We start from the raw sequence: 15,720 nt of genomic DNA, 5'->3' as shown, positions 1-15,720 counted from the left end.
TGAGAAAATGTTAAAAAATGATCTTGTCAGATATATGTAAAGTGAGCAAGAATATGGGACAGAGCGCCTTGTGTTAATGAAAGAACATTGTAGTTTACAATGGAGAAGCATATCCAGCCATTTACAAAACTGAATGTATTTGTGTATACTGACAATTTTGTAAATGTAGCCTAGCTTGTGTTTGATATTGAAAGACTGAAGAATGTTGCTGTCATACTCTCCAAAGGTTGTTTGTCAGATATAAAAAGATAATACATTTTTGGCAAAATGCAAAGCAAAAGAGCTCCCCCAAAAATATGAAAATTGCAACTTTTCTGAAACTGTTATTAGCATAGGACTATTCTTTTTTGCCCTATAAGAGGCTAAGTTTGGATCAATGGGTGCCCAGACACCATGCCCTGTATTATGGAAAGTTGTAAATAGGTTTAAGACATAATACTTTACCTCAAAGAATATTTTTTAAACAGTCAGGATCCTCTTATCTAATAATTTCAAATGACTTTAGAAAGTGCTGAATGCACTCAGTGCACTGAATCATCATGAGAGCTAACTAACCAGCATTTATTCAACAATAAGTCATAAACGGCTGGCTCCCTAGTCTGTCAGTACAGATTTCCATTAAAAATAGCATTTAGGCTGACTGTGGCTGCTGCAATACCATTTTTATTGGAACCTGCAAGGATGGTGGGTATCTGTTGCTGTAGAGTCTCCTATCCAGTGATGGAAGTTACCTTAATCATTTGCTAGTTCTAGGACAGATTTGTCTCTATAATGGACACGTCATCTTCCCTATAAATATCTTAGCTTCATGAAGACAGGCAGAGATAAACTGTTCTGCTCTGCTAGGTAACAGACATCTTGGCTGTTTTTTAGGGAAGTAAGGTTCAGTACACATGAGCAGATCTCCTGCCAGTTTTGCATTCAAATGACAGTCCAGTCCAAACAACGTTCTGATCTAATGAATGTTCAGTCTATCAGCAGTGCCAACATGATTCACTTGTGTGCAATCCTACCCTGCTTGATCTCTTTGTCCCAGGAAAGATCCAATCAAATTTCCATGCAATTGAATGAACTCAGTTGTTCATACATGCACAAGCCCTAAATGTTAAGTGGCTAAACTGCAGGTTGAATAAACCTCCCCGTAAATTCAAAGAAGGGGCATAAACTTGGTATGTATGCTACAATTTGAGATTAAGCAAGTCAAATCCAGATGGGCAGTAAAAAACAGAGAACTATCTCTCCTCTCCACAAATTGGCAAAGCTGTTTGTAGCAGCGGGAGATGAAAGATCTGCCCATTATTCTCACAATCTCTGTATCTGAGCCAAACCTGCCAAAACCTGCTCAAGTCTTTTAACCCAGCTTGGGTAAAATTGCAAGTACTTTTAAGAACGGGAAACGAGACAATATTTCAATAATTGCAGAATTTTTCTTGGAATGTTGCAAAATGCCTGAATTAGCAAGTATTTTCAACACTCACAATATGCAGAGGAGCTTCACAACGCTGGCACTTTTCATGGTTAAAAAGGAAAACATAGTAGTTGAACACAAAGTGCACTTTTTTGACAGAGGAAGTCTCAAATATATGAGTGCTGGATATGCCTGGATTTATTTTCTAATTTTATCTGTTGAACATTTAGCCAACCCTTATGCAGATCACTAAACTACCATCACAAAAAACAATGACTGTTTTCTAAAGATTGGGACACAGCAGGGCCCATTACAGTTCACCTTCATCCCTCCCTTCTTCATAGAATGGACAGCAGCATGTCTTGTTCCTTCCCACTGTCACCCGAAACAATCACTATTAACTGTTCTAAATGACAATTAATAAAAGTCTGTATGGGGCTTAAGTAGAACACAAGAAAGTTGGCTGTGACCACTTTGAAACCTGAATGGCTACCTTTCCCATGAAAAAACAAAAGTAAGGTGTAAGGTGTACATTCATGTAATCAGGGAAGATGTACATGTTGTTCTCTTATAAAGTTATATGTTAGACAGGTGAGCTTTAAGAAGTACAGCCACATTCATTTTAGGTTAGCTTGTCAAAGTACCGATTAAATGCTAGGTAGTTATACAAAGTACCGTACTTTAACAATTGTTCTTTGTCCTTAGTCACCAAAGGATGTAATCCAGTCTCCTAAATGCATGACATTACACAGCTAGTTTGATTGTTAATCATGCATGTGGCTATGCTAACTATAAATGTTACCATAAATATGTACGATCCTGTTAGAACACATGCTACTTTTAATGTGTCATTCAGGATTCCTAAATAATATTTTGTTATACGTGTGCAATACTTGTGAAAGGAAAGTTAAAAGGAGGGGACACCTACAAATAAACATGTGCTGACAGTAGCCAGTAGACCTGAATAACGGGCAATTCCTATTGAAAGCTGTGTGGGATGAATGGAAAATTTTAAAGAAAAGTATGAGTTTTAAATATTGTCCCAAAGTTTTCTAGTTGAGAACACAATTTTTGCAAAGTTTCATTAGCTTCCCATTCCTCTTAGATTGTAAGCTTTTATGGGCAGGGTTATCTCCTTCTCCTGTGTCTGTCTGTATCTGTCTGTCATTTGCAACTCCTATTTAAAGTGCTGCAATATGTTGGTGCTATATAAGCACAGTTTATTATTATTAATATTATTACAATTACAAATATTAATAATAATAATATTAATAATAATGAGCTTAGAAAATTGAACTCATTTATATGGCTTTATTGATTACAAATCTATCATTACAATGTGTTTTGCAAATTAGATTTACACCTAGCTTGCTTTAGAGTGCTAAAGCAAGTAGAGTACCATCAAAATTTGGGAACCTTAGTGCAGTGTGCATAAAAACTTGTAGTGTCCAGCACAGTGCAGAAAATAAAGTCCCCTATTCTTTATAAAGTAAAACCTACAGAAAGTGGATCATAATATTCAATTGTCATATTAAATGGGTGGATTGGATGAACATAGCCTGAATCCTATATTTGTCATGGACTTCAATAAAATGTTCCTATGTAGTACCTGGGTCTGCTGCTTTCCGACCTTTTGATCCTACACATCCTGCCACATTCCAAAATTAAAATAAACAAGTTAAAAAAGTGTACAAATTCCTCTATCAGTCTTTTTGCAAGGCCACATCCCTGATACAAGCTATACTTTGAACAAAAACACACAATAGTGGGACTTTAAAGGCCAATTAGAATCTAGTATAAACCAATAAAACATTTATTCAAGTATAAAATAGCAACAACAATGATAGTAGCAGCTGCATAAAATTTGTTTTCTATACATAGTACATCCAATCGCCTGTGTAGACACCAACAAGAGTGGTGTTAAATCAGTTGACGTGTTTCGCAGCAAATGTGACCGCTTCTTCAGGACATGTCAGGAGATCTACAATATATAGACACATATTCAACTCTTTTAAAAAAAAAAATAAAAAAATAAAACATATAGTAATATGTATACATATCAGTTCAACAACGAACCATAGTTGTAACCTATTTTACCTACAATGATGGAAATGCTCATGATTGTCCATACAGCTTTCCATACATGATGTAAAAACAAGCAATGGAAGGCAGCAAGAAACACAGGCGGCTCCATAAAAATCCTATCAAATTCCTGGATAATTTAGAAAAACATTTTTTTATCACATAATTGCCTAATTTATTGTAGGGGCTAATATGTTTATTTTTATTTCCAATAGGATAATTAAACAAAAAATCTTTTGATGTGAATAAGGAATATTTATTTATTGTATATACCTTAATATATAAGGTTGAAGGTTAAGGTTATAAGGCTAACAACAACAACAACAACAGTATAGGGTTAACAACTTCTCTGAAAAGCTTTTTTGGATTTTCTGACAAAGTGGTTTCTGAAAAATATAATATACCAGCCAGTAAACTAACTTATCTCTATCTACACAAGAATAAGAAATGAGCTGAAAAACTTCGTTTTTAAGTAATCATAACTTGGTGCACTTCATTTAATTGTAACAGGTGCCATCCTATACCAGAATGGTCCTTTGATGTAAAACCGAAAAAAAGGCAAAGCATTTAGCCTTGTCTTTGCAACGGTGCTGTGCTGAGTACCTACTCCATTGAAAGTGGTGTGGATGACTCCTAATACTCATCTGTCTGTCACACAAATATGATCCTTACCTATAAAACCTACATATACAGTTTATAAAACTTTGGATTATATAAAACAAAAACAATCTCTCCCATTCCCTCACTCAATATAATTATGGTTTCGTTATTTTTCTACAGCTTGCAGTAGATAATAATTTTTTTATTGTGTATTTTTGTAGGCCACCTGAGGCAGGAGAGCCAAGGAGTTGTGAACTTGGGGATCTCATTGGAGGAACTGTCAATGGAAAATGTGCTGAGAACAAAAGACTCCTCTCTCTTAGCCTTGGAGATACCATGGGAGAGAATTGGGCAACCCTTGCAGTTAATGGGGGAAGGGAGGTTTGGTCCCCTTTACAAAACAGTGCTAAGGGGACAAGATGTAATACAAGAAAGAGAAATTGTTGTCAAACAACTGAAAGGTAGGTGTATGCAATACCATACTATAAGTATGAATATATATATATATATATGTACACTTTCAATATAGGTGCTGTACAGGCTACCCAGGCCATCTGTAACCTAAAGTACAAACAATGGATCCTACATGACAATATAAATCAGTGATTATCAACAAAGTTTCCTTGAAACCTTAGGATCCCTGCAGGCTTTCTAAAGGTTTTCATAAGTAACTGAAGACTACCCTCTTATCTAAAGCAGTTCCTTCATAGTTTGAGGGCTACCATATTGGCCTGCTTCCAATTACCTTTTCAATTTAAAGAATTTTAAAGTTAAAAGTGATAATCAATTAGTCTCTTACTTTACTCATTATTATTTTTATAACTTACTGATTTTGGTAATGTTTGCTGAAGATATTTGCTGTAGATTGTTTTTTTAACAGAGGTTCTTCAAGACCTAAAATAATGTTAGGGTTTTATTTAATGGTAATGTAATGGTCCCCACTCCTGGACACTGCACCTCATAATGGGTACATTTCAGCAATATTGACAATGTTATCAACCAGGAAGCAGTGGGTGGGACTAGGTGTGACCAGCTGTTGATGCACAAGTGCCCCTTGCAACTTTTTTCCCACTGGAGTCCAGGCACAGGCTACATGAGAGTGGCAACTCTGCTTATAATTCAGGAGGAGTGCTGTATTGTTTCCACACCACCACAGGAAGTTGCATTAGATGGAAGTCACTGGAAGACTCAAACGATATTTATGAGACTTTTTTGAGAGACATAAGAATGTGCAGAACTTTTCATTTTTTTTTTTAATTGGGATGCATTAATTCACCTTTAAAAGACGTAATAACTGTACTATATTTTGAGTAGTAAATATTATTTTGACCTATTTGTTCTAGTTTTACAGTTGCGTGTAATTAAATTACATTCTTATCTCTAATTTTTCAGGCAGTGCTGAGCCAAGTGACGTAAGTCATTTTCTACAGAGGGCAGAATTTCAAGCCTGGTTGGGGACACATCCTCACTTGGTGAACATTATAGGGTGCTGTTTTGAACAGAAGCCTTTCTGTATGGTGATGGAGTGTGTGGAGCCAGGATCACTTTTGCATTTTCTTTGGGACTGTCGAAGGGTGAGGAAAAAAAAAAAATGTTCAATTTTTAAATCAGCTTCTAGTTTCCAATCAATATTTGTGGTAGATCCCTCTCCCAATTATTCTATAAACTACAACCTTCTATCTTACACAGTTGTACAGGCTCCTCTGCTGTACTGAAATTACTTACCATGATTACACTGCACACTGTGAAAAGCTTACAGTGTGTACTACAAGCTGCAGTATGTCAGATAGAACCCACCTTGGCTGATGGATATCAAGCACCACCTAGCCATTTCCTACCGACTACAGGCAGCATTGCTAGTTCATCTCTTACCATGGGATAAGTAATGCACTTTGCTTGGAAAATGCCATCCTTGAGTATTTGCGTTCTTTTAACTAATACCAGTATTACAATGGTAAGTAAAATGGGAAATGAAAATGAGATCTTGAAGGCCATTTCTATGACCACACATCTCAGATCCCTCTTTAAATAATCCCATAACATGCACCTCCAAGTCACTTTGCAAGATCAAGGTCTTTTCCATGTTGAAAAAGGTCTGCCCGGTCTGAACATGCAGAATCTGATGTAAAGGTGAATATAGACACCTCTTTGCATGAATAAAATATATCGTTGTCCACATTCAGCTCTACAACCACTCATGAGAACCAAAAAAAGAGAGCAGCTATGAGAAGATTTTAAATATTTGCCCAAGAAGCAAGAATATCTTTATGACTTTATTACTACTTTACAGACAATGAATACCATCATTCTACATCATGAGAATTTCTTCTCTTTATTCAGCTTGTGCCTATAAGGATGCAATTTCATTAGGTATATACAAGAGTTCTTTTACAGTGTGTTGTCTTTCAGGGTTTGTCCTATTATGCACAGCATATACTTTTTGCTTGTCTTGGCTTAGCTGTTGTATATAAAATTGTTGAAGACCAGGAGATAAATATTACACCTGTGTTAGGTACACACCTGTGCGGTAATGTTACTGTGGAGTCTGTGTGGCACTGCGACTAAGTTGAGATAGTGTTACTATATTTCCAAGGTGTGTTGGGGCCAGTAAGGCATTGACAGGCATGAGATGGCAATACAATGACATACAATGATACAGCTCATTATTATAGTGATAACATTATCATGGAATGGTTGGCTGTTTTTTGGCATTGAGATCAAGTTATTTGGGCTAGTTTATGGTAGTACTATACACAGCAATAACCTGAGATTATGGGAAATAATAAAAAGGTTTTAGTCATCAAGGTGAGCAGTTTGTGTTCTCATGCAGAACAGACATGCCTGACAAATTTCCTATATATTTTTTTATTTAACAAAATGACGTCCAATATATCTATCAACCTTTATGCATATATGCAATATGCAGAGGCCACCTATTCTTGCCCTGCTTTTTAAAAGAGCACTAGAAACTCTTTTTGTAGTTTGCATATTTTGTTATACCAAAGTTTTTATTGTTAACTAGATTCCCAGAGCATGATGAGCTATCTAAAGTTACAGCACTATAGTAACCTTCTTTTAGCAGGTTACCTCATAAAAATGAAGGATAAGAACAAACTCAAGTGCATTCCCCAGGGGAGATAATTATGCAGAGAGTGATCATTTAAACTAAAAAGATAGAAACCAGAAAGTGATAAGAAAGTCCCTGCCTTGTAGAGATCAGAATGTTATACTTGCTGAGAATCTAATACTCCTTGCCGCACCCCACTTCCTCTATACAGGTAGACAATAGATGATCGTTTGCTTATAAGGAATATGTGCCATGAATGATATTTTATCCATGTTATCTTTTATCTTTCAGGATGTTGTGTCAATGCATGGAATACTCTATGACATTACAGAGAACCAAGTTTACAATATCGCTCTACAGATACTAGCAGCATTGGTATGTGAACTTGCAGTTTTCATGTTCTTCATGCCCTGTCATCTCTACAAACTAAATTTGCACCAAGGAAGGTTGATTTGATACTTTACCTGTGCTGTGCTCTCTACCTGTAAATCCAAAATCAGTCAGTGCAAAGGCAATGTGCTCAAATAAAGACACACAGGACGTCATGAAACTATCTGCTGATGTTGAAGTGTTAGTACAGCCTTGGACCCAAAGCAGGCAGTGGTTCTTGAAATAAACATGTTGATGATGATTAGTTTTGCACAGCATACTTGGCTTAATACAGCATATTACAGCATGGTGCACGCAGCATTAAGTGTAGACAAAAAAAAAAGGCAGGCAAAAAAGATTGTTTATGTCTAGATGCCAAAAACATCTAGCTCCTGGTTACGTTTTGTAAATTTAGTTTGGTTCTGATTAGTAGAGACTGCTTTTAATAACCACTGGTGGACTCGAAGGTGTTCCACCAAATGCTAGTAGTGTATTCAGTCATAAAACAAGAGATGAGATGAGAGAGTCATAGTATATACTTAGTCTAATAAAATAAAATTAAAATACTAATATTATTAGGATCATAAACAGCTTTTACTAGTTACTTGTATTATGCACAGTTATCAACTCTCTGGTAGCTCAATTTATCTGTTCTAAAAAAAGATTATCTATCAACATGTGATATATGTACATTTGTTCTTTCCCATCTTTATTTATTTATTATTTAACTCTGTAACATATTATAATAGAATATGATGTGCTGTGTTATGAATAATGAATCAATAATATTAATGTTCGTAGCTATTTATTCCTATCATAAGTTTTCCTAAAGAAGCAGAGGAGGCATCTGCGAAACATGCAAAACATACTTGCTTGCTCAAGTAACTAGTAAAAACTGGTTTCTGTGCTAAGTTACTATTCTTAATCTACTGACCTACTATATCTTGTATGTGTTTTGTACTTTAGAGCAGCTTCCATATTGGTTCGTATTGTTGTGTGTTGGTAATAGTCCAATATACACATAATATGCTTCCTTTGTGTTCTGTTCTATTTACATTTCTTTTATATATTTCCTCACCCTTTTTTCTGTGTTGATTTGTGATATAGGTAATTTATCTGACCATAACCATTCTGGTTTTCCCACAGGAATTCTTACATGATCGTAATCTGATGCATGGAGATGTAGCAGCCCGAAATGTTTTAATTCAGAATAATTTTACCACCAAACTGACGGGACTGGAAGGAGCCTGTGAAATGCACCTTAGGGGATCTTTTCCCATGCGGCGGCCTACTCCTCTAAAATGGATGGCTCCAGAGCGTCTGCTTCATTTGTCTGCTACTAGCAAATCTGATGTGTGAGTTGATGTGTAGCATTGTCCTATTTTTTATAACTAAACCAGTATATCATAAAAAAGCCATACCATGTCTACTTGTTCTTACAATTGCTACTATCATTGTACATTAAGATCTGGAAACAACATGTTCTTGCCAAGGCCATTTCAAGCAACAGAGCAAATGTAGGACAGGCACAATTTATCTACTTCACAGGATTATAATCTAGCACTGAATATTACTTGATCTCTTTGTCTCTTGGGTTACATAGTCAGTTAGGTTGAAAAAATATGGACAAAAGTCCATCAAGTTCAACCACTAGGGATATAAACATACCCCAGATAAAACCCTATAGGCATCCTTGTTCCCTGGATCAACAGTCTCTGTTCTTTACATTAAAACTTTTTTACCCAGCTAAATTATGTGCTTCTAGAAATGCATCCAGCTTTTTATTAAAGCAATCTATAGTACTTTCTACAACTACCTATGCCACGTTTACACAGAACTTACAGTCAAGAATCCTTTCACTATCAAGTGATTACATTTATTTTCCTCCAGACATAAGGGCCTTAAGTACAAGGAAAAGGTAGCTGGACTGAATTAAAGACTTTTCTTTGATTGACAGCTTTATAAGATGTAATATCCTCTAGGGCTTTTGTCACCAATGTAAAAACTGCATGTAAAAAAACTCTCTTCCCTGGCCAAGGTCCTTTGCTCCCTTTACCTTCCTATATAACCTTAGTTGTCGCTGCTTGGAGGAAGTGTAAAAGTGGACCTAAACCCATGATACTATGTATATGTGCTCTGTATATTTCAATACAATTCTTTCTGTTATGGGGATGTACCCCTTACCCTTATTGTTGACTTTTGGCCTGCTTTCCTCATCCACACCTAAAAAACTTGGCTTTGTTAGGCATGATATTACCTGGTTTATTGACCTTGGCCTTTTTCTGACCTTGTTGCCATCTGGTACCTGACACCTGTCTGCCTCTCACTGCCAACTATATTTTGTCTCGCTATGCCCATTTCTGTTTATCTTGGCACTTCTGCCATCCTGAAACACCCTGCTCCCATCTACATGGAGTGCTATTTTAAAATGGGTATTTCATCAGCCTTCAACTCAGATACATAATAATGGTAATGGTATCGGATTGTGATGGTATGAAAATATTTGTGGGTATAAGGAGATTGATTTCTTCCATGATAACATTGTATATAGCTTGTAAAAAGGAACAGGAAAAACATTTACTGAACTTTTGAACTTTACAAACTAAACCTCTGTAAAACTTCTGGTTTTACAACATAGGACAATACTTAGGAAATTACCAATATGACATTTACTGGCACTTTACCCGTTTATAGAACTAAATATTAATAATAATAATGTTTGTGTGAAATGCATACATTCATTTATATGGTATTTACTTACTGTAAGATAGAGTTACTGTGGAAAGTAGTAATGGACATTATAGCTTAAAGTGTAACTGTAGGCAAACAGCTAAATTCTTAACTAAATATTGCTACTTTATGTTATGTGCATATTTATAATTACATGGGTTGTGAGAGACCTCACATGGGAGAAGTGAGTGCATGGCACCTTGAGTGGATTGCCTTTTGTAGCCTAAAAACAAGGCAACAACTCTGACTTTAATAAAACGCACTACTATATTATAATTTATTCTCAGTAGTTTTAAAACTGTACGTATTTTGTAGTCATTCACTCTTATCAACTCATTTTGTGGTATGTTTTGATCTGTGAAAAAAGGTTATTGTATTTATTTTTTATGTTTTTACTTTTAGGTGGTCCTTTGGAATTCTTCTTTATGAAATGGTAACTTTAGGTAAGTGTTGATTTCTTTAAAATAAAATATTTGTGCTATAGCTGTAGCTAAAAGGCTAATTTTTCAATATGGATAATAGCTGTAAACCAGCTGTAAACCCTAAGCTATGGTTTTTATCAAATAAATATGTTCCTTTTAAACTGTTTTTTAACAGAACTTTGCTTGTGTTGCTGCATGGGTCTGGGGTGCTACATGCAGCATCTTAGGGTGTTTTGCTGCTCAACTATTTCCATAGATGACAAATATCTGTATACAAAAGATCATCTTTCTGTCCAAAAAAACAACCTTATAACTGCACCTAGGCGCCAAGTGGTTGCCCATGACATTTGAAATGGTTAAACACATGGTTATTAACTGCTGGATCTGAAGCCTAGTGATAATAGAGATCATTATGGTGGTAGTCATTATTTTTATAATTTGTATTAATTCAACTATAAATGCTATCTTATGTGTAAAAACTGAAGGAAGAAAAGCGTCTGTACTGACCATATCAAATCAGCTCATCCGTTTATATCAAAGACTACAGCTGTACTTTTTCTAGTGTATGTTATTTAGTCATTGCGCTAATTATCAGTTAAATGAAAAGGTTCCAGGTGAGGAGATGACATAGGACTACTTGATATACTATTATAAAGTGTTGGCAGGTCAATTAGTGACTAGTGCATTTAGCTGCCACTTTAATATGACTCACTTTTGCAGCTGTCATCTAATTGTATTTTCTTTCCAATTACCATTCTTTATCACGTTTTTGCCATTATACCTTATTACAATTTTTTAATACAGAATTTTACTGTCTTGTCATAGCTGTGTAAACAAAAACAAAACACGTATTAACATTTAAAATAACTAAATTAATTTTATTACAAAAAATAAAAAAGTCGAAACATAAATTTTCCAATTAGAAAAGTGTAATCCTGGGTAAATGCATCTACATTTTTCTGAACCAATATTGTGCTATCCTACATATTTAGAAAAGCAAACAGTAAAGAACAAAGTTCAATAATGAATAATAGCCAGAGATCAAGTTTCAGTGATATGGCTACTATAAATCTGGTTGGTGTGGTTGCCTGATGCAAATACAAACTCATCAATCAAAGGTGTGTTTGAACTTTTTCTCTAGGAACTTCAAATCTGTAGTGCAAGAATCACCTTGTTCTCTCCACTCAGCTGGTGGACTAGATTGGGCTTTAAAGCCATTTTTATTCTGGTTTCACTAATCTGGAAACTCATTCCTATCTTATTTGCCCCATGATAGTCTATGGAGAACTTTAATAAATCAGGTCCATTATGTTGTCTTCAAGTAGTCCAAAAATGGGCTAGCAAAAATCTGTTTTTTTTTCTTTGCAAATAATTGGGTATTCATTCACTTTATTGACTAGAAGTGTGAATTTACAAACTGAAAATTCATTTGGGATGTGAAAATGTTCTACCCCATTCGCACACCAACCCCATTGCAGATAGAATCACACTGTGAGAAAATGCATTTCAGTTTTGTAACATCCATTATGAATTAATCAATCAATAACCTGGTGGCTGATGAGTTACACATTTTAAAATAGAAGGTCATTTTAAGCCATCTCCTCCACTGTTTGCTACGTTCATTTATCTTGGAATTTTCAAAACACCTAATCAAATCTTCTCACTTTTGGTTTTCAGGAGCTCCTCCATTCCCAGAAGTTCCACCTTCCATTATCTTGCAGCATTTGCAGCGTGGTAAAATCATGAAGAGACCCTCCAGCTGTAAACAGAATTTGTAAGGGACTATCCAATATTTTTTATTTTCCCATTGCTTTCAACATAATTTTTTATGTTAGTATGTTTAATATATTATACCAGAGGTCAGCAAACTTATTTGGACACTAGGCCATTTCAGGGGTAGGCAGGAGCACACTAGGCCAGATTGTCTCTCGAGTCTCGCCCTTATGGCTCTGCCCCCCACCAGGAACGACCCCTAAAGGGAAATCCCTCTCCGCAACGCATACAGTAGAGAGGGATTTTTCCCTATTTACCATGGCCACAGAAGTGTTAATTCCAGCCCCAGTAAATAAGGAAGGGAGCCACAACATAAAGGCTCAAGAGCCACATGCGGCTCCGGTGGCTCAAGCTCAGATAGTTTGTTCTGGCTCTGCGCGGGTTGCCGTCTGGGATTAGGCTGGATCGGCCAGGGGGCGTTAGGCCAGAACAAACTACCGGCTAGGCTGTATCTAGCGTAAAGGCCAGAATTTGCCGACCTCTGTATTAGACCATGGTTACATGGAACCCTAGAGTTCCTCTGGAGGTTGCTAAGGGTTTCCTGAATGTGGCTGATTGACCTCCCATTTAATGATGCCTGCATATTTCTCGGGCCATAACCACTCTGTGGAGCCAGCTGCATGACTCTAATGATGTTTTAAAATGTCTAAAAAGGTGTTATTCCAGGCACCACTGTAAAGGGGGCATTCTTTCCACTGGTCTCCATTTTTTCCCATAGACCCCTAACAAGTTGGTTTTAGCAGGGTTTCCCCGAGACCTAAAAAAATTTCACAGATTTCTAAAGTCAAAGACTGTATTAGACAAATAGAAAAAAAGTATTATAAACTGTACTGTTGATGTCTGTGAAGGTGAATTAAATGTTAGTGTTCGTGTTCTTGACCTAAAAGAGTTATGATTGGGTCTTCATTTGTAAGACATTTTTCATGCATTCTCTTTTTTCTTCAGATACAATATTATGAAGTCTTGTTGGACATGGAAGGTATCTGACAGAATTTCCCTTTCTGAACTGCGTAAACGCCTAGAAAATGGGAAGAAAACTGCAGACGACAGGACGGTGCTGCAGGTCCCTGAGCTTGTTGTTCCTGATCTATATGAAGGTGTGGCGGGGACAGAGCCCATTAAAATGGAGACTGATTACACTGTTCTATAACAGCAACCTCTTCAAAGACTGACTTTACGTGGTCACAAAATGACTTGAAATTATTTATTTATATAAACGGTTACTTTTTCCTTTCTTTTTTTGGTATATGAAGGGATTTTGTGTACTTTACTATGGAAGGCAAATAGAAAAAAAGACTCTGATCCAATCATTGGAATGTTACATTAACATTTCTAATCCTTTGTCAATGGTCCCTGGACAGTGAAGAAATGACCATCCTCTATACTGGAAAATCTCGGTCACCATCAACGGGGATTGGAGGATACTGATACAACTTCTCTCTACTGTCACATTTCTCAGTGATTTTTTTTTTATTCTGTTTACAAATATATTTTATTTTTTTAAATTTGAAGATGTGTTGATGGAAATGCTTAACATGATAGTAAACTTTTCCATAGAGTTTATAAACTTGGGCTGTAAAGGTTAGGCTGGGCTGAGAGGTAAACGTCCCCCTTGTCCACTGTATTGAGGGGGGGGGGGGGGGGGTAAATAGGGCAAGACCTGCAACCTATGCTGCGGAAGTATTTTAAAAATCATGTTGATGGACACACTTCAGCCATTTCTCCTGCTAAGGTCACTTGTCCCGGGAAAGGTACTGTAAATACAGGATATTCCTTGCCCCAGTAAAGGTACTGTACATATTGGATGTTGCTGCTTTACAATCATGTTTTCGTGTTAGATCAATGGGAATATTTGTATTAAATTAGGCTGTAATCATTTGAGGTTTTGCTCTTTTAAGATGTGGTGGACCATGGTCCTTAACTATAGCAAAGATACATCCCTGTCTTTGCAATTCTGGGACCTTTTAAAAAGTAGAAAAAAATTTCTGTGGTCTAGATGTGTTGCCACCCAGCATGGCAAAGAGTGGCCAGCAATGGTAGCCTACACATTCTCAATAATACAGGTATTCTTTAATGGAAGCAATGGCAAGGCATTGCTCAGTGGTCGTTACAATCAATCTAAATTGGGATCCTTTGTTCTGAAAACGGGAACATCTTTTTACCTGTATGTATACCTGTGAGCCATTTTCTATTTTCACTATCTGGAGGCCAGAAGCTATAAATAATGTGTATTTATAAATGATTTATACAAGAAGCATAGGTCAGTTTATTTAGTTTATTTGGTCCTATTAGAACCAAAATGAATCTTGTACATTTGGGCCAGTTGCAAAATTGGCCCAAAAATGATTACAAACACTACTGATGTACTTAAGTAAGAGGTGATGGCACTGTCCATCATTTAACTACCAGGACTTAGGAGATATGTTACTCTGATGGTTGCTGGGTCATGTCTAAATCCCCAACCCTCTTCTGATGGGCATAGCTTGTGATTGGATTGGCTAAGTCTTCACGATAAATGGTTCAGATCATACAACTGCTGTATTCACACATCAGGAAAGTAGAATGAGTATATTAAGACTGTAAATCATGTCATGTATGCTGTTATTACTGTTGTTATGATGATGTTAAAAAGATAAAGTGGCATTTCCCATTCTGTACCTTATACAATTAAATACCCATGTTTAGGATTTCTTTAAAGTTACCATATCAGCCCCCACCTCTTTCCTGCACTGTTGTCTATATTCTACTCCTTGGCCCTGATTTATTAAAGCTCTCCAAGGCTGGAAAGAATACACTTTCTTCAGTGAAGCTGGGTGATCCAACAAACCTGGAATGGATTTCTTCAAAGTAATTTGCAATTTGCTAGCAAATGTTTTGAACTCTGGGCCATATTGATTTCAGGTTTGCTGGGTGACCCAGATTCACTGAAGAAAATGTATCCCTCTCTAGCCTTGGAGAGCTTTAATAAATCAAGTCCCTTATCCCTAGAATGACTAGAGGTGCTACAGTTATAGAATTCACCAGCAGGTGGCACCTCAGAAAAATAAAACTTTAAAGAACTTTAAAAACCTTTAAACATTGTTGAGCATCCAACATTGGGTGCAAAATTTACATCTTAAATGAATAATGCCACATGATTAGCTGAGGAATAAACCACAGTCTCTGGCACCTTCATCTCAGGCTGCTTGAATAATATGAAAACACTGAATGTTGCACATTAAAATAAGGTATATTTAATAAAATATTTTTGTTTAGTTAAGACTGTCATA

At 36.3% G+C, this 15,720-nt stretch overlaps 1 protein-coding gene across 2 annotated transcripts in view; it reads left to right on the top strand.

The window, feature by feature from the left end:
* STYK1 (serine/threonine/tyrosine kinase 1) overlaps positions 1 to 15,720 on the top strand; it is a 27,972-nt gene extending 12,252 nt beyond the window's left edge. For both annotated transcript variants that reach the window (XM_072424372.1, XM_072424371.1), the window contains exons 4-10: positions 4,312 to 4,551; positions 5,483 to 5,664; positions 7,449 to 7,532; positions 8,673 to 8,881; positions 10,659 to 10,699; positions 12,356 to 12,452; positions 13,397 to 15,720. In XM_072424372.1, the coding sequence (XP_072280473.1) occupies positions 4,312 to 4,551; positions 5,483 to 5,664; positions 7,449 to 7,532; positions 8,673 to 8,881; positions 10,659 to 10,699; positions 12,356 to 12,452; positions 13,397 to 13,601 (1,058 nt within the window). In that variant the 3' untranslated portion in view covers positions 13,602 to 15,720. The remainder of the gene's footprint in view (positions 1 to 4,311; positions 4,552 to 5,482; positions 5,665 to 7,448; positions 7,533 to 8,672; positions 8,882 to 10,658; positions 10,700 to 12,355; positions 12,453 to 13,396) is intronic.

The sequence above is a fragment of the Pyxicephalus adspersus genome, chromosome 10, assembly GCF_032062135.1.
Source record: "Pyxicephalus adspersus chromosome 10, UCB_Pads_2.0, whole genome shotgun sequence".
In the NCBI taxonomy this organism is placed as follows: domain Eukaryota; kingdom Metazoa; phylum Chordata; class Amphibia; order Anura; family Pyxicephalidae; genus Pyxicephalus; species Pyxicephalus adspersus.
Note: the sequence above shows the minus strand (reverse complement) of the source record. Positions and strands in the feature narration are given on the sequence as shown.